Raw genomic sequence first — 19,799 nt, forward strand, 5'->3', positions numbered from 1 at the left:
GCAGTCTGGAACCGCAAGACCGCTACGGTCGCAGGTTCGAATCCTGCCTCGGGCATGGATGTTTGTGATGTCCTTAGGTTAGTTAGGTTTAACTAGTTCTAAGTTCTAGGGGACTAATGACCTCAGCAGTTGAGTCCCATAGTGCTCAGAGCCATTTGAACTATTTTTTATCACAATATTTTTCTGCGTACTGAACAAACGAAACTCAAAACTGTGCAAATCTGTGACAAAGTCATAGCTGTGTGACAAACGAAGGCTAGACAAGCTTTATTTATTTATTTCGGATGAATCTGAAATCATTTTACCTGCCTTAGACCTCATGTCACCGTTGTCCGAAGTTGTGGCGGCGACACTCTGGCAATTAGTATTCCATATTATGAGCACCTCACTGCATATAAAAACTTCGTTCCATCAAAATCAAAATATAAAGGTTAAACGATGAGGCGAGGGGAAATTGAAGAGCAGCTATTCGTATCTTCGAAAATCAGTTCTTAGCAGAAAACATCCACACCACAGTAGCATTGCTGGAATTCGTGGACGCTTACGAGAAACAAGGATTTGCCTCCTCAGCATGTTGGTGGTGGTAGGCGTGAGGTGAGGGTGCCAGATTTTGAGGGTGAAGTGACCCGCAGGTTTAGTGATGAAATCTCAAGTGACACGCGTGCTATAGCCCATGCTATGTTGGTAGGACGGGTTCAAATGGCTCTGAGCACTATGGGACTTAACTTCTGAGGTCATCAATCCCCTAGCACGTAGAACTACTTAAACCTAACTAACCTAAGGACATCACACACATCCATGCCCGAGGTAGGATTCGAACCTGCGACCGTAGCGGTAGCGTGGTTCCAGAGTGCAGCGCCTAGAACCGCTCGGCCACTCCGGCCGGCAAAGGAATATATAGAAAATACTGACAAGAAGGGTCAGGAGGATAGGACATGTGTTAAGACGTTAGGGAACAACTTCCGTAATACTGTGGGGAACCATAGCCGGCAAACTGTAGGGTGGGGCCGAGGAGATTTACGGTCCTCGCCACGAACTTTTGAATTCACTATACTCGACTTGTCCGCCACACTTCGCGAACGCTCGGTTCCGTGAAGGATCCACTGGATATCAATATGTAATTGGGAAGGTATCCACTGACAATCTTAACTTTGTCGTGTGCTATCGAGAGCTTGCATTGATTTACACGCGCAGTCAAGAATTATTAAACTCGTCTGAAATAGTTACTCCCGCACCGGAGATGACCTGTAGTATCACACGTGCTGTGCCGTACGCGCCACGGCCTGTCTTTCTCGTGGGCCTCGCTGTAGGGGAAGACAGGGATTAGAATATATCCAACACATACCCGACAACGTTGGATGTAAGTGCTCCTTGAGATGGAGACTTCGGCACAGGAGAAAAGGCTGTGGCGGGACCCTTCAAACCAGTCTGAGAATTGATGGCCCATAAAAAAAAAAAATAGAAATAAAATCCGGGGACTTACTGTAGTTCGCACGTTCTTAGATATGGAACAGTGCTAAAAGCCGACCACAGAAGTGTGTTCCGTTTTCAGTTTCTTTCTTCTGTTTTCAGTTCCTTTCCCCTCCTCCTTTTCGAAATAGTGCTGGATTCCTCGTCACAGTTGGTTTTTATGAGCGGTAATCCCTCGGCCGGACTCAGTCGAATTAGTCACTGCTATTGTCTAGAAGAGCAGATCTCTCTAACTTGGCACTAATTTAACTTTTCCCGTAAGTATTTATCATAGCTTTCCTGTATATTATTAACTATTTTCATGGTAAAATCGCAGTAATGGAGGAATTATTTTTGCCGTATTCTTCAACATGGACCGCAACAAGCAGTAGGACTATTAATTTCTCCATGTGCTGATTCTGCAACTCTTTATTTAAGTAATGTAAAACCGTTCCAGATGCTGTTGAGAACTGATTTCACTACCGGTTTCGGCCTTTGTATATTAGACTCTTTTCAAGTGGTTCTGAAAAATTATGATGTAGAGAAGCAACGTCCAAGTGATAAAAGTGCAAGTTAGGTGGATTTGAAGTGTTATATGTTCACTTGAAAATGGCTTAATATAGAGGCCGAAACCGGTGATGACTCAAATTTCTCAACAACAAATGGGGCGGTTTTTCTTTAATTTAACAGTTGGATTTCTGTAGTGAAGCATGTGGACAGCCGCCACGAAATTATCGCCTTAGCTCTTCTGGTCCGCTAGTTATTATGTAAGTGATATGGTTAAACCTTCCCTACCACACGCGTCTGACTGTGCAAGAACACTGCTTGCATCTCCACCTCTGCCAGTCCCTGACCGGAATGGAAATTTTCCAGTTGACGTAATGACTTTTTTATATGGAACTAGTTTGATGCCCTAAAAAATGCAGTCCTCTTTGTAATTCCATCTCCATCAGTGACAAGCGTAATTACTGCTTTCAATACAAGTATTGCTTAAGATTCTGCATACTGAAGTTGCTAGTACATCTTACGTCAGTGGTTCAAGAAGTAACCGATTCACAGTTCGGGTCACTTATCATCTTGTTCCACATGCATCTAATGAACAACCAATATGACGAAGTCACCAGAAACAGCAAACACACGAGACATCTTCGATATAAACTGCCCAAAACACATAATAATGACTAGAGACCCGATTATACGTATCATAAAAAACTAAAATACGCAGGCAAATATGCAAGGAAAAAGTTTAAAAATGCATGAAAAGTGTCGAAATATGCAAAATCAAATAATAAAAAAACATGGTAGTTACTGCTTGCATTATACCTCAAAGTCGAACCTGTGCATATCAACTACGAGGAAAAGCGCCGGCCACGCGAAAAATCGGTACATTTAGAACGCTGATATTTTTTGAATACTTTCTGGCAGAGGTTAGGAAGGGGGCCTTTCTGGGATTATTTTCTAAAAATTTGCAAAATGGGGACGCACATCGTGTCCCAAGAATTGTTCCTTCTTTGATACTGTTGTCGGTAACAAACGGATGCGATACGAGTGAGTCGCAGCGCAACAGTGAGTCGCAGCGAAACAACGGATATCTACAGGACCAACTTCGAGATGTATCGCATGCAGAGGGACACCCTCAAAAATTCCGTAATATTTTATTTAAAAAGCAACATACAATCATGAATTTTTTTTGAACAGCATTAACTTTTAATTAATACTACTGGATCAAAGCATCATTTACAATTTATTTTAAATTTTTCTGCTATTGTAATCATAAACGACCAAGCACTGTTCCAAATGTTCGGTATTAACCCATTAAGTAGCAGTGTCCTATTTTGAGGACAGAGCACATATTTATTTATAAATATACAATAAATTATTAATTTGCAACTATTACTGTTCTACGTCATTTGTTGATGCTTTTTATAACAAATGTATGCTTACAGGAAATTACAAGCTATAAATCCTACCAGTAATTGGTTATTGAATACTAAGGCACACTTTTCGTTATTACAGGTATTTACTTTATCGACAATTTAGTAATATTTGAAATATGTGGCAAAGATCTTTTTGTGATTATTTATAGTCAACAATGTGTCTTTTAAACTACTTGCATTGTTAGCTCAATTGGAGCTATATTCATTGTTTTCCATCGTTATAAAATTTGGTGTACTCGAAATAGGACACTGGGACTTGGTGTTATCATTTCAGTTATTTGTATTGCTGCACGTTCGAATATGAAACTCTGCTACTGATGATGTATTTTATTTTTAGGACGTGGTAATTTTTCTTTCATTGCACTTTATTTTATTACATTTTATTTCATTTCATTTTATGTAGATTACAATGGCCTTCAGACGAGATAGTTACCTCACTAAGGAAGAAATAGAAGAAATAATAAAAGTGACGCATTCTATAATGCGGTGTCATATGATCAGGACAATTTTGATATCACCGTATGTCCTCCTGAAGTAGACTGTATGACCGACGAAGAAGAAGGTCCAGACGATGTTACTGGAACCGTGGAAGTCTCAGGTGTGCCAGGAGATATTGAATTACATTATGTTGCATCACAGAATAACGAAGAAACTGTATGTAAAACTTTACTACCAAGTACATCCGAAGTTTCCAGAAGTAAATCGAAGAAGAGACGTCTTACTGATGAGAAAAGCAATTGGAAAAAGACACCTCCAGTTTATACAAAGCTGTCTCAAACTAGTGAGCATGACATCAGCACAAAGAGAGAGGAATTGAGGGAACAACTTTCTTCCTTGACTCCGAAGGACATGTTTGAAGAACTGATGAACGAAAACATATACGAGTTCATAAAGAAGAAACTGTAAGATACGCAGTAAATATGAAGAATATGCAGGATTTTATCATCACAGTCGAAGAAGTGAAGGTCTTTGTCGGATTTCTTCTTTTTTCTGGCTACCATAAGCTCCCTGCTGAGAAGCTATACTGGTCTGAAGATGAAGATGTTGGCATACCAATTATAAAGACAGCTATGTCAAGGAATAAATATCAGAAGTTGAAAACATTGCTTCATTTTCAAGATAATGACTTAGCTAATGAAAACAAACACGATCGCGGATTCAAAACTAGACGTCTCTTGAAAATGATAAATGAATTTTTTCAAAAATTTGGAATATTTGAGAAAAATTTGTCAGTTGACGAAATGATAGTCAAATACTATGGACGGAGTGGGCTGAAACAGTTTATCCGAGGCAAGCCTGTTAGATTTGGCTATAAGTTGTGGTCTCTTTGTGGAGCAAGTGGCTACTGTTTCAAATTTGATTTATACTGAGGAAAGGATCCAGAAGATACTGCAAGGGATGACCAACTATTGGGAGCACATATTTATTTATAAATATACAATAAATTATTACTTCACAAGCAAATAAATAGTTAAAGACTTGAATACAGTTGAGTATGCTATACGACACTGTTAGACCCCAGAGTCCTATTTTGAGGACGGCCATTATATCAGCATGTATAAATGTTCTTTGGCTATTTTTGTACTTATTGTGGTTCATACACTATGTACACTATAATTAAGGAATAAAAACTTCAATTTAAAAAAAATTATTTGGGACTTAATGGGTTAAGATAGTATCTTCAATCACTTAAAACATTTTTGTAAGCAGAAAAGGACTGTTCTGCATCGACTGAGGTAACTGGGCAGTATTTCAATTTGGGTGCTATGTTGGTACTTACTGTTTCTGGTAAAAATTGATCCATTCCATTAATAAAACTATCAATTTTGCACAAGGTTCCAAAACCTTGGTTATTGTTTAAAATGTTTTCAAACTTTTCTTTCAATTTTCTTGGGAATGCCTCCGGCAATGAGGAGTTCACAAGAATAATTTTATTCATTAACTGAATAGGTTCATTTAATGCCAAACCTTGAGTTTCAAGCTTTTTTAATACCTGCAGGTATATGGGAAAAATGAGTGCTAATCACAGCAAAGTCTTTTTCAATACCGGAAACGTTAAAAGCTTCCTTGCACTGGCAAACTGCCAAAGCCTCTGCACTATCGAAGTCGTTTACTACTCCTCTAATGGCCTCGAAATATTCATTGTAAAATAACGCAGCTTCGACCCATGTGACCCGAGTTAGCACTGGTTCGGGAGGTAAAGATACATTTAGCAGCTTTCCTTTGTAGGTCTTGATGCGAGCAGGAGCCTTGAGAAAAACTTTCTTTGTGGATGAAATCAGTTTATTTACATTCACAAACGTGGAACGTACTTCTTCAGCAAGGCGATGTAATCCTTGAGCAAAGCAAGTCACCTGAATCAAATTTGGATAAAATATACGGAGGGCATTTCCTGATTTGGTCATATATGATACAGAATCTGAAATAAACACAAACACCCTTTCATCTGCAGAAGATTCTGAAAATATTTTTCTAATACCCTCATTCACAAATCTGGCAATCGTAGAATGATTTACTTTTTCAAGTTCTTTGCAGGCTGCTAAATAAGAAGAAGACGGCTCTTCTTTTAAAGCACCAGCAATTAAATTTGCCACATAACGGCCACAAGTGTCTGTAGTTTCGTCAACTGAAATCCAGATAATGCTGTCCTTCAGTTCATTGCGTATTTCTTCCAGAACATTTACGTAAATTGTCGGTATGCAATTTTTAAGCAATTTTGATTCATCTGGTATAATTTGGTTTAAGCAATATTTACGCAGGAAGCCTTTGAGAATAGGATTTATAAGTTTGTGAAGAGGAATATTGCTTGCAATGAATGCTTTACATAGATCCACGTTAAACCGACTATTTTTGGTTACCTTTGGACAAATCCCTGCTACTGCAACTTGCTATTGTCGGAAGTTGTTGTCGTGGTCCTTTCTTCTGCATTCCTGCGATACGAACACTTGTGCTGACATGCTGGTCTACTTGAACATTTTTTGCACGAAACGTTTTTCTCGCAAGCTGGACAATATAAAACAATTCCGTCATATGTAAATGTGCCAGGATGGTCAGCTATACACGAAAGGACGTTTCTTTTTTCGGACGGCATGGCGCACAACATGTAACACACTACATGTCGTCGTAAACACGTTTAACTGCGTACAAGTAAATAGAAAGCTGAACTGAAACAATGGACGTGCGACTAAAAGCTTGCGTAGTGTAACTGTTGCCGACGCGTACGGTATGACAGCGGAGGGGATTAACCGCGGGTGCAGGAGCATTGACTCTGTCTGCCTGTTCCTGTTCCTCTTCTGTAACGATTTTCCTGGGCAATGACCACTCGGTCAGCGACTGCACGCAGTTCCAGATTGCAGTCAATCTGTGAGACATCAACTTTTAAAATGTTGTAAACACAGAGCGAAAATATGCATCGTCACTAGTTTTTAGTTAAAATATGCAGTAACCGGTGAAAAGGAGATAAATATGCAAATGCATATGCAGCATGCAAATGCATATAACCTGGTCTCTAAAATGACTGTTTTAGAAGGAGTGAGTCATGTATTTCGTGCTGGTCGCAATGTGGCATCGAAATAAGATACCATATACTAACCACAGATATTAATTCAACATGGTACAGAATCGTGAATTGTGCCATTCTGATCAAGCTGTTCCAAGCACATGCTCAAGACTGAATGCATCCCTGTTGCAAGACAATATGCTCTGTGAAAATCAGACTTCAACGGATATAGTATATGGGGCCTCTGGATTAGTAAGTGGCAACTCTAGTCACTAGGTCAAGGCATCAGTCAAAAATAAGGTAACAGTACTGATCAATGCTAGCAATCAGCCAATTTACTCGTTACAGATTTGCGAAAAATGATTTTGTCACGGTGTGCTCTAGTCTTAATTTTATCTTCACTAGGCACTAGGTAATCAAATGTAGCGAAGAGATTTTTACGAATACACTGTCTGATCCAAAGTATGTTGACACCTATTACCTGACACTAATACGCGATGTACCCACCCTTCACCTCAATGGCGGCTTGAACTCTGCTGGGGACACTTTCAATGAAGTGATGAATGTCTGTGGAGGAATGGCAGTGTATTATTCCTCCAGAGCCGAAAGCAGAGAAAGTAGTGATACTGGACTGAGAGTCTGGAGCGAGATCGACGTTCTGACTCATTCCAAACGTGTTGCGTTGAGTTCAAGTCGGGGCTCTGGGCAGGCCAGTCCATTGCAGTAATGTTACCGTCCACAAACCGTTGTTTTATGGCAGGGCGCATTGTCATGCTGATACAATCATCGTCTCTCGAATGTTTCTCTCCTGTACACAGTACACAATGCTGTAAAATGTTTCCATATCCTTTCGAATTTAGGTTTTCTGAAGCACAGTAAGGGGTCTCACCAAAACCAGGAATAAACACCCCCCATACCGGAACAGCACCTTCTCCGCACTTGACTGTTGGCAGTACATTGTACAGTACACTGTATGGTGTCACAACCAGACTTAACGCATTGTCCCCCATATGAGAAGAAATTTAAAAAAAATGAAATGGTCGTATGGCACTGTTGGCCGGGAGGCTCCATCCGGGGAATTTCGGCCGTCGAGTGCAAGTCTTGTTTCAGTCGACGCTACATTGGGCGACTTACGTGCAGGTGATGAGGATGAAATGATGATGAGGAGAACACAACATACAGTCTCCGAGCGGAGAAAATCTCCAACCCGGCCGGGAAACGAACCCGGGCCTACTGCATGGGAGGCAAGCACTTTGCCACTTTTTTTTTATTTATTTCACGAAACAGTAAGAAAAATGGCTAGCTTACAATGAAATAACATAAATAAGGTGACAGATAATTACAGTCATAAATTACAGTATTCATAGAATGAGAAATGGTATTCAGTCTTTAGCAGTAGTATACATTTAGCATCTTCACTGTCACTTTCAACTGGTGGCATTCTTCTTCTGCAGCCTGAGGCTCCTGAACATCATTTTCCAGACCCAAATCAATCATTCAGTAAATCCTTGATGTGTGTTCCTCAGTCTGCTCCAGGGTAAATTACGCGGATAGGAGAGTAGTCCCGAAGAGCAATATCGCAAAAAGTCTTTTACTGCCTTGTTGCCCGCCGGAGTGGCCGTGTGGTTTTAGGTGCTGCAGTCTGGAACCGAGCGACCACTGCGGTCGCAGGTTCGAATCCTGCCTCGGGCATGGATGTGTGTGATGTCCTCAGGTTAGTTAGGTTTAATTAGTTCTAAGTTCTAGGTGACTGATGATCTCAGACGCTAAGTCGCATAGTGCTCAGAGCCATTTGAACCATTTTGAACTGCCTTGTTATTTTTTGTCAGTTTCAGTCTTCTAAACGCATCCTTAGGGAGTTCAAGACTTTACCTTATAACAGACACCAAATGTTTGCTGTCATACTCTTGTATCTGCTGTACTATTGATTTATTTTTCATGTGTGTCTTGCAGGTGAGCATGTTATAGTCGGGAACGCGCCGCAGAAGCAGCGGGGCCTCTCCGCGGCACAGCTTGTGCTTCGTGGCCCAACCCATACCCTCTCCACGAGGAATCCACGTGTTCCTAACCTATACCCAATCTATTGAAGACAATTCGGAGCATATTACCATATTTGTTATTGTGATTCTGATACTTATGTGTTTTCTCGAATTCATTTTCCATCTACGTCTTGTACTCAATATGTTCACCATTCCAAATATTGTTAAAAATGTAACTTGTATATTTGCCAATTCACCAAATCACTGCGTTATTTTTGTCTGAGGGTAGTAACTTTCTTTTGGTCTGAAGAAAATGTTAGTCGGTACATTGTTTGCTCAAGTTCTTGTTATTTGAGCAATTTTCTCCCTGGTCCACCTCCAGTTGATAATCCATCTCCACATGTGTAACGATGAGGCACACTATCAACGAGGTTGCATTTGCTGCAGAGGTTATGTCACTTAAACCGATGGCAAACAGACACTCATTAGTGCTGGTGATGTTACTGACCACCTTGTACCACGCTATTCTCGCGTCAGACGAAAGAACATCACTACTGATGTTTTCCAGACTACATTCCATGCTATTCCAGCATATTTAGTTTCTATGTTATTTTTCGTTTCATGTTTCCGTCTTTCAGGTAAAATCGCCTTTGCTGGAACGTTTTTGGAGTTTAAAAGCTTTTTGCTGAGGTAGCTTAGCTCAAGATGAAACTCCATAATATGTTTTGGTTTAAAACTTATTTATATTTATCGGCGGCTCTACACATTATGGCCTGACAATGTCGTAGAGTTTTGCTGCAATGCACCCTGGATCGTTACACTCAGCTAAGCAGGCGGACTGAGAAGAAATAATTACCTAATGACAGTGTCTAGTACGCCTGAGTGAAGCAATATTTAGTTTTTTTATTTAAACATCTATGAAATGCAGCGTTGGATGAACCTTGCAGAAGAACAGGGAGGTAGAAATTACGCAAAGTCAAGAGTGTTAGAATATTATGAAAGGACATGTACAAGCGTGAAAAGTTCTCTTGGCTGCAATTAGGTCTTTTGTCGCTGACCTGTAATAATAAATGTAAGTTTTATTGACGTATGTAGACTGAGTGTTCATTAAAGCGTAAAAAGTAATCTGCAAGTTACGACAATGTGATTAGGAGATTCTCTTTCATTTTGGATAAAAAGAAAAAAATAAATTCATTCATAAGAAGTTAGCAAATTAAATATTGAAGCTATTGGAAGCTATTCGTTCGTTTCGCGATTGTTTTAAAAGCCGTTTTGTGTGAAATAGTAATTTACATATTACATTTATTAGGACCTGCAGTAATTTGTGTTTCGTGAAGTCCGATATTTTTTGAGTGCGATTATCACGAAAGTAGCATTCAATTCCTTTCACGGTCAAGAAAATACCAAACGAATTGTTTCCCTGCTAACTGTGGGCCGCAGCTATTTTGCAGCTTTAAAGAAAATCAAAGTCAAAACAATTATTATCATTATCCTCGATTATCCTAAAAAGATTAAACCAAAGGTTGTGAGGCCCCAGTTCTCTTGTAATGTCACTGCCAAAGAAAGAGTTCCGATAAATAATTTCTCCAAAACTTTAACGTTCTTTATTATCATATTCAGAATATAAAGAAGATTTCCCATAATTACGGGTGCTAATGTCATAAGTGGCGTCTCTGTTTACACAACATCGAGCGTCGCTTATCACTGACTACAGAAGTGTGTGGTTTTGAGGAGCTACTCGAACCGTTGTGCCCCATTCTTTGTAATTCCTTATGCATTCATTGTGTTAGCTGGGCTTTGAAACACACGAGTGATTCCTTCCACTGATTTCACCATCTTCGCAATGCTCGATGCTACCTGTCTGTCAGTATGTGAACTCTGCCTGGTCTTTATGCTGCGGTTGTTTCTTAAGGTTTCCACTTCAGTCACATCACCAACACTCTACCTGAGCAGCTTTAGAAGGGTTGAAATGTCCGTGACGGATTTGTTACTGAAGTGATATCCAATGACTAGTGCACATTCGAAGTCACCATCTCGTGTGACTGCTTTTCTACTGACAACACAATACTCCCCAGTTTCGTTTATACTGATCGATCTGCCTCTGGCGACACCGTCACTCTGCTTTTTAAATAATATTTATACAGTCATTGTCTGTGGGACTGCAAGATTTTTTACTCAATGTGTCATATTGTTGCCCACGCACTAACGGTTAGCAGTTATTTACAAGTTTTACTGCTGTGAGGACACTTTTTGTGCCGCAACTTAGGGTGGTGATAAACATTTTCTTTGTACTTAGGACACTACCATGTGCAGTGCATGTATGTGTTCTATCGGCTCTCTGTACTAACAGTCTACTCATGTAATGCAGTTTGCAGTACTGTGTGTCTATTATTTAGCAAATACTATACTTGTAACAATATGTTTATGTCCAGCAATGATTTGTACCTATTTTCAGTTATGCAACTGTTTTATGTCCAACAATAATTTGTACTTACGAGGGCTATTCAAAAAGTAGGGAACGTTTTGGCATTAAAAAAATTAAAGTACAAGAAATACATTTTATTACATACATCTGAAAGAGCGACTGGCATACTACTTTTCCACATAGTCACCAAACACATTGAGGCACTTATCATAGCGGTGGACAAGATTTGAAATACCTTAGCCGTAAAATTCTGCTGCCTGAGACTTCAGCTAGTGAGTCACACCCGCCCGGAGTTCCGCGTCGTCATCAAAGTGCTGCGTTGCAAGGCAGTTCTTCATCTTGGGAAACAAGTGGAAGTCGCTTGGTGCAAGGTCGGGGCCATAGGGCGGGTGAGGGAAAATTTCCCATTTGATTGAATTAAGGAGTTCTTTAGTGCAGTTTGCCGTGTGAGGTCGGGAATTGTCATGCAAAAACAAAATTTTGGACGTCATCTTTCCTCAGCGTTTGTTTTGAACTGCTCTTCTAAGGCTGTGCAAAGTTTGACAGTACCAGGCAGAATTTATGGTTGCTCCACGTTCGAGAAAGTCAATAAGAAGCACACCTTACCTATCCCAAAACACTGTCGCCATCAGCTTCCTTGCTGACAAGGTTTGCAAACATTTTCTTGGTTTTTTTTTTGGGGGGGGGGGGGGGTGGACACCTTGTGTCACCCCACTCCATGGACTGTAATTTTGTCTCGCAATTGACGTGTTTCACCCAAGTCTCGTTACTGGTTACGATTCGATCCAGTAATCAATCACCATGTTTGTGGTAGGCCTCCAGAAATGTCATCGTTGCCCCATTTGCTGTTCTTTATAGTGCTCTGTAAGCATTTTGGGCACTCATCGTGCAGAAAATTTGTGGTAGCCTAGCTCTTGAGTGACAATTTCAAACAACAAAGTCCGTGAAACTTGTGGAAAAGAAAGCGAAAGCTCCGTTATTATGAAGTGTCGGTTTTCACGAATCGTTTCATCAACTTTAGCGACAAGATCGTCAGTCACAACGCTCGGGCGTCCACTCTTCTCTTCATCATGAACGTTGGTTTGGCCATTTTTTAAACTGAATGCACCATTTCCGGACGGAACATTCACTCATTACATTGTTTCTGTACACTTCGCACAGTTCACGATAAATTTCTATAGATTTTAGGTTTTTGCGAAAAAAACCTTATCACAGACCGCACCTGACAAGTGGCGGGTTATTCGATTGCAGCGCGCATTTCAAATTCGAATACTGAAAAAACCAGACGCGCAGAGACATTCCCACTGTCACAGATGGATGCCGACTGAGCTGCCGAGCAAGCACGTACCAAAATATAAGCGATCTGCGCGCGCCTAGCGGCGTCAGACGGAAACATTCCCTTCTTTCTGAACAGCCCTCGTATTTTCTGCCATGTGTAGTTTTATCATTACCTATGTACTCGTAAACTTGTGTGCTGACCTCTCTACATCTTTCTATCAGAATATTGTTTTTATAAAGTAAAATTTCCCAGTCTAAGCAACGTCACTGGCATCACCCTGCGTGTGAAATTTTGGTCCGCCGGACCGTGGGGTAATCATAGGCGTCATGTATAATTTTGGAATCTGAATCGACTGTGAGCGAGCAGCGATGTTGTAAAGCTGTATCGCAGAAGTTAGGTTACTATCTCTGACGTGCGTGAGGGCGCAGTGGAGCAGACAATGTTAAGCTGTGTTAGAGTGAGGAAGCAGTGGAAATGTTTTGTTTAAAATATAACGTCTCAGTTTATCAATCTGTTCAATCAACATGATTATATCAAGATTGTAGCGGAAACTGATCTGTTAAGGAGGAAGTTTAATGAAATGTCATAGGCAAATATTATAATGACGTTGCTTTTTCACTATTTCTGTGCCTTCGGACTGACTTTGTTACTGTACTGAGAGTTGCTAGATCTGAGAGATAGGAAAGAGTATTTTTTGGATATTAAGAAGTTCATTAAATTTAAAATCATGCATGAACACTATTTCACAGTATACAAAAAACATAGTGTGTTCATTTATGCGTATAATTAATTTTTTTTACCAAATTTTCTCTTAAGAGTTTTTAATGGATCGCAGAACCAAGTGTATTCGGAAAATTAGTTCGATTTGCAACTAATAGAGAACTCATTGCACCTCTCGAGTACCTCTGTGTAGGTACAATAGTTTGCAGCCGGCCTCTGTGACCGAGCGGTTATAGGCGCTTCAGTCTGGAACCGCGCGACCGCTGCCGTCGCAGGTTTGAATCCTGCCTCGGCCATGGCTGTGTGTGATATCCTTGGGTTAGTTAGGTTTAAGTAGTTCTTCTAGGGGACTGATGACCTCAGGCGTTAAGTCCCATAGTGCGCAGAGCCAACTGAACAAGTAATTTGCAGCTTTAGGATAGCGGCGCGCAAGACAGAGCAGTACTGCAACGTGTTATCCAGTTTTGCGCAGAGTAGTGGTAAGGACTAAATATTTTGATGTTTTTTTTATTTATTCAATCAGGGCCAGTTTATGTCATTCAGAGAAAGTTTCTGTGATCAGTTCTGCAAAACCAATGTTTCATGCCAAAGTTCATTATTGAGGCAGTTTATACTGTTCAAAAGTCTTGCAGTCAGACTGCTAACTTTTACAGTATGAAAGACTTCCTTTTTCACTGCGACAACTAATTTCTATTACAGAGCGGAGATGCTGAGTCGCAGAAAGACACAACAAAAAGACTCTCACAATTATAGGTTTCAGCCGTTAACGCCTTCGTCAACAATTAGACAGACATACGCGCAGCACACCCACACACACTCAAACGCAACTCAAACACAAGACTGCAGTCTCAGGCAGCTAAAACCATACTGCGGGGAACAGCTATAATTGTGAGTCTTTTGTTGTGCCTGCGACTCAGCATCTTTCCTTAGCTTAATATTGTTACATTCCATCCTGGATTTTCCGTTGTTTAATTACTATTAAAGTGTAGCTTAGCTTTCACATTACGACAGTACAAGTTTCATTACGACAGTTCATTTATTTATATACTAAGATGGTATCTGTTCTTTCGGACATGTCCGAAAGAACAGATACCATCGGTGACCATGCAGCTCGTTAGAATGTAATTACAATGAAATGAACACCCTTAGCTGCTTACAGGCGTTGACATACGTCAACGGCGACAGATGAAAATGTGTGCCCCGACCGGGACTCGGACCCGGGATCTCCTGTTTACATGGCAGACGCTCTATCCATCTGAGCCACCGAGGACACAGAGGATAGCGCGACTGCAGGGATTTATCACTGGCACGCCTCCCGCGAAACCCACATTCTCACATTCTCTCAGATGGATAGAGCGTCTGCCATGTAAGCAGGAGGTCCCGGGTTCGAGTCCCCGTCGGGGCACACATTTTGATCTGTCCCCGTTGACGTACGTCAACGCCTGTAAGCAGCTAAGGGTGTTCATTTCATTGTAAGTTCATTTATTATTTCAGCTCAGACCTTACAATCGGAAACAGCATTTCAGTGATATTTTTAATTATTTCAAAAAGAACTTTCACTCTTACATTTTTTATTTATTTAAAGAGAACTTTCAATAGGTGTTTCCTGATCCTTTTGATGGAAGTGTGTTTACCGCCGACATGGAGACAGCGGAAGGTTGTTGGGTACTCACGAGCGCTATCTCGCCGGCGACGGACTTCTCCTTGGCGGGCAGGAACTTGGAGAAGAGCGCCTCTAGGATGGCGAGCAGCACGCGCAGCAGCACGAGCAGCGCGTCAGCCGCCAGCACCAGCCCCGAGTACACCTTCAGCAGCATCCCGCGCTCGGAGTCCAGCGCCTCAGAGCTGCGGGCAAACGCACACACTGCTCAGCCAGTCCCGACGTCTCAAATACACTACAATCCCGTCAATATAGTATATGCATCCTCTATCTCGTGCTTTTATTATTTTACTAACAGTTTTAAATTAATAGACATTGTCCTTTTTGCCCCCCCCCCTCCGCCCCCTGTTAAATTACGAGTGTCGTTCAATAAGTAATGCCCCACACTTTTTTGCTCTGAGAACATATTTATTGTTAAGAGTCAGAATTTGGTGACACACACTACTGGCCATTAAAATTGCTACACCATTGTCATTGGACAAATATATTATACTAGAACTGACATGTGATTACATTTTCACGCAATTTGGGTGCATAGATCCTGAGAAATGAGTACCCAGAACAACCACCTCTGGCCGCAATAACGGCCTTGATACGCCTGGGCATCGAATCAAACAGAGCTTGGATGGCGTGTACAGGTACAGCTGCCTATGCAGCTTCAACACGATACCACAGTTAATCAAGAGTAGTGACTGGCGTATTGTGACGAGCCACTTGCTCGGCCACCACTGATCAGACGTTTTCAATTGGTGAGAGATCTGAAGAATGTGCTGGCCATGGTAGCAGTCGAACATTTCCTGCATCCAGAAAGGCCCGTACAGGACCTCCAACATGCGGTCGTGCATTATCCTGCTGAAATATAGGGTTCCACAGGGATCGAATGAAGGGTAGAGCCACTGGTCGTAACACATCTGAAATGTAACGTCCACTGTTCAAAGTGCCGTCAATGCGAACAAGAGGAGACCGAGACCTGTAACCAATGGCACCCCATACTATCACGCCGGGTAATACACCAGTATGGCGATGACGAATGCACGCTTCCAATGTGCGTTCACCGCGATGTCGACAAACACGGATGCGACCATCATGATGCTGTAAACAGAACCTGGATTCATCCGATAAAATAACGTTTTGCCATTCGTGCACCCAGGTTCGTCGTTGAGTACACCATCGCAGGCGCTCCTGTCTGTGATGCAGCGTCAGGGGTAACAGCAGCCATGGTCTCCGAGCTGATAGTCCATGCTGCTGCAAACGTCGCCGAACTGTTCGTGCAGATGGTTGTTGTCTTGCAAGCGTCCCCATCTGTTGACTCAGGAATCGAGACGTGGCTGCACGATCCGTTACAGCCATGCGGATAAGATGCCTGTCATCTCGACTGCTAGTGATACGAGGCCGTTGGGATCGAGCACGGCGTTCCGTATTACCCTCCTGAACCCACCGATTCCATATTCTGCTAACAGTCATTGGATCTCAACCAGCGCGAGCAGCAATGTCGCAATACGATAAACCGCAATCGCGATAGGCTAAATCCGACCTTTATCAAAGTCGGAAACGTGATGGTACGCATTTCTCCTCCTTACACGAGGCATCACAACAACGTTTCACCAGGCAACGCCGGTCAACTGCTGTTTGTAGATGAGAAATTGGTTGGAAACTTTCCTGATGTCAGCACGTTGTAGGTGTCGCCACCGGCGTCAACCTTATGTGAATGCTCTGAAAAGCTAATCATTTACATATCACAGCATCTTCTTCCTATCGGTTAAATTTCGCGTCTGTAGCACCTCATCTTCGTGATGTAGCAATTTGAATGGCGAGTAGTGTACATCAACATACCTTGTCCATCTCCTATTTTTCTGCGTAGTCTCCACCACATTCTACGGCCGTACGCCAACGTTGTGGAAGAGCACGTATACCCTGAAACTTCCTGGCAGATTAAAATTATGTGCCTGACCGAGACTCGAACTCGGGACCTTTGCCTTTCGCGGGCAAGTGCTCTACCAACTGAGCTACCGAAGCACGACTCACGCCCGGTACCCACAGCTTTACTTCTGCCAGTATCTCGTCTCCCACCTTCCAAACTTTACAGAAGCTCTCCTGCGAACGTTGCAGAACTAGCACTCCTGAAAGAAAGGATATTGCGGAGACATGGCTTAGCCATGACTGTGACTAAGCCAGTCTCCGCAATATCCTTTCTTTCAGGAGTGCTAGTTCTGCAACGTTCGCAGGAGAGCTTCTGTAAAGTTTGGAAGGTGGGAGACGAGATACTGGCAGAAGTAAAGCTGTGGGTACTGGGCGTGAGTCGTGCTTCGGTAGCTCAGTTGGTAGAGCACTTGCCTGCGAAAGGCAAAGGTCCCGAGTTCGAGTCTCGGTCGGGCACACAGTTTTAATCTGCCAGGAAGTTTCATATCAGCGCACACTCCGCTGCAGAGTGAAAATCTCATTATGTATTCCCTGCTGGTAAAAGATCTTGTCCTGTAGGCGTACCCATGTATTCACTGCATTGCTGACAATCTCGTCATCTTCAAAGTGTGTTCCCCGTAGAGAATCTTTAAGCGGACCAAAGAGATAATGGCATCCACACGATTCAGCATGTCTGGAGCAGTGGCTGTGACAGGCCGTCCCGAGCGCGGCTGATCATGGAGCTCTGTTTCTGCATTCCTGAGGCTGTAACTTTCTTTACTCATCGTCCAGCTGCACTCCTATCAAATGCAGCATCGCCATACACTGCACACAAACGTTTATGGATGTTCACCACGGTTTCTTTTTCGGCACACAAGATTTCAATAACAGACACTGCTTGTAATGTGAGTCGTACACTATGTGATCAAAAGTATCCGGACAGCCGAGCGGTTCTAGGCGCTACAGTCTGGAACCGCGCGACCGCTACGGTCGCAGGTTCGAATCCTGCCGCGGGCATGGATGTGTGTGATGTCCTTAGGTTAATTAGGTTTAAGTAGTTCTAAGTTCTAGGGGACTGATGACCTCAGCAGTTAAGTCCCGTAGTGCTCAGAGCCATTTGAACCATTTTTGTATCCGGACACCCCCAAAAACATACGTTTTCCATATTATGTGCATTGTGATGCCACTTACTGCCAGGTAATACATGTCAGCGACCTCAGTAGTCATTAGACATCGTGAGAGAGCAGAATGGGGCGCTCCGCAGAACTCACAGACTTTGAAAGTGGTCCGAGTGATTGGGTGTTACTTGTGTCATACGTCTGTACGCGAGATTTCCACACTCCTAAACATCCATAGGTCCACCGTTTCCGATGTGATAGTGAAGTGGAAACGTGAAGGGACACGTACAGCACAATAGCGTACAGGCCGACCTCGTCTGTTGACTGACAGAGACCGCCGACAGTTGAAGAGGGTCGTAATGTGTAATAGGCAGACATCTATCCAACCCACCACACAGGAATTCCAAGGTGCATCAGGATCCACTGCAAGTACTATGACAGTTAGGCACGAGGTGACCAGACTGGGATATCGTGGTCGAGCGGCTGCTCATAAGTCAGACATCACGCCGTTAAATGCCAAACGACGCCTCACTTGGTGTAAGGAGCGTAAATACTGGACGATTGAGCAGTGGAAAAACGCTGTGTGGAGTGAAGAATCACGATACACAACGTGGCGATCCGATGGCAGGGTGTGGTTGTGGCGAATGCCCGGCGAACGTCATCTGTCAGCGTGTGCAGTGCCAACAGTAAAATACGGAGGTGGTGGTGTTTTGGTGTGGTCGTGTTTTTCACCCCTTGTTGTTTTGCGTGGCACTATCACAGCACAGACCTACACTGACGTTTTAAGCACCTTCTTGCTTCTCACTGCTGAAGAGCAATTCGGGGACGGCGATTGCATCTTTCAACACGATCTAGCAGCTGTTCATAATGAACGCCCTGTGGTGGAATGGTTACACGACAATAACACCCCTGTAATGAACTGGCCTGCACAGAATCCTGATCTGAATCCTACAGAACACCTTTGGGATGTTTTGGAACGCCGACTTCGAGCCAGGCCTCATTGACCGACATCGATACCTCTACTAAGTGCAGCACCCCGTGAGGAATGGACTGCCATTCCGCAAGGAACCTCGCAGCACCTGACTGAACTTATACCTGCGAGAGTGGAAGCTGCTCACGCTAACCACGGGACGACGGCGCTCCGGAGCTGATATTATCCTTGATGTTGCCTATCTTGCGCATGGACTACTCAGTTTGTATATTTTGCTTATTTTTTTCATAGTTCTACACAACTTCTTCCTGTTTTCTCGACTGATCTGTGTTCAGTTTTTCAAGGCCTATCCACTGTGCCAACTTATAACTAAATCTGAGGGGGGTGCGATGGGGAGGTTCCCTTGTAAGTACATTAATGGCTTTTTTTTTTTTTTTCTCAAAGTATGGGACATTACTTATTGAACGACCCTCGTAGATTTCAATTATGCATTTCTTACAGTAAAATAAACGTCATTATTCGAATGATTTCCGTCGTAAGTTTTTGGAAGTGTTGTGTAACAAGCAAGAAGCACCCAATAAATAGCGCGAGAGGCCACCACCACACAGGCACAGCCAGTCGTCTCTCAGTTCCGTGCAGCAGCCTCTGCCCGGCGCTTACAAACATGGACCTCTCTCTGCTTCCACGCCACTTTCTCTGACGCGTCGATACGTCCGCTGACAGAGTGGATAGCAGGCAATAGGGAACGCTGTCAACCATGGACTACTTTGCTTCCACCTGCTAGCGGCAGACACGAAAATCCTCCTCCTGACAGGCACCAAAACCTGGTGCGCTCGAGACACCCCGACACTTACAAACTGACAGTTAGACGGTGCATTTCAGTGCCTGCTATTAACTCATTAT

At 42.7% G+C, this 19,799-nt stretch overlaps 1 protein-coding gene across 4 annotated transcripts in view; it reads right to left on the reverse strand.

The window, feature by feature from the left end:
- LOC124805311 (epidermal retinol dehydrogenase 2-like) overlaps window positions 1-19,799 on the reverse strand; it is a 373,514-nt gene that overhangs the window by 42,875 nt on the left and 310,840 nt on the right. For all 4 annotated transcript variants that reach the window (XM_047265864.1, XM_047265947.1, XM_047266089.1 and 1 more), the window contains one exon: window positions 14,962-15,133. In XM_047265864.1, the coding sequence (XP_047121820.1) occupies window positions 14,962-15,133 (172 nt within the window). The remainder of the gene's footprint in view (window positions 1-14,961; window positions 15,134-19,799) is intronic.

This window comes from Schistocerca piceifrons, chromosome 1 (genome assembly GCF_021461385.2).
Source record: "Schistocerca piceifrons isolate TAMUIC-IGC-003096 chromosome 1, iqSchPice1.1, whole genome shotgun sequence".
NCBI classification, from domain to species: Eukaryota; Metazoa; Arthropoda; class Insecta; order Orthoptera; family Acrididae; genus Schistocerca; species Schistocerca piceifrons.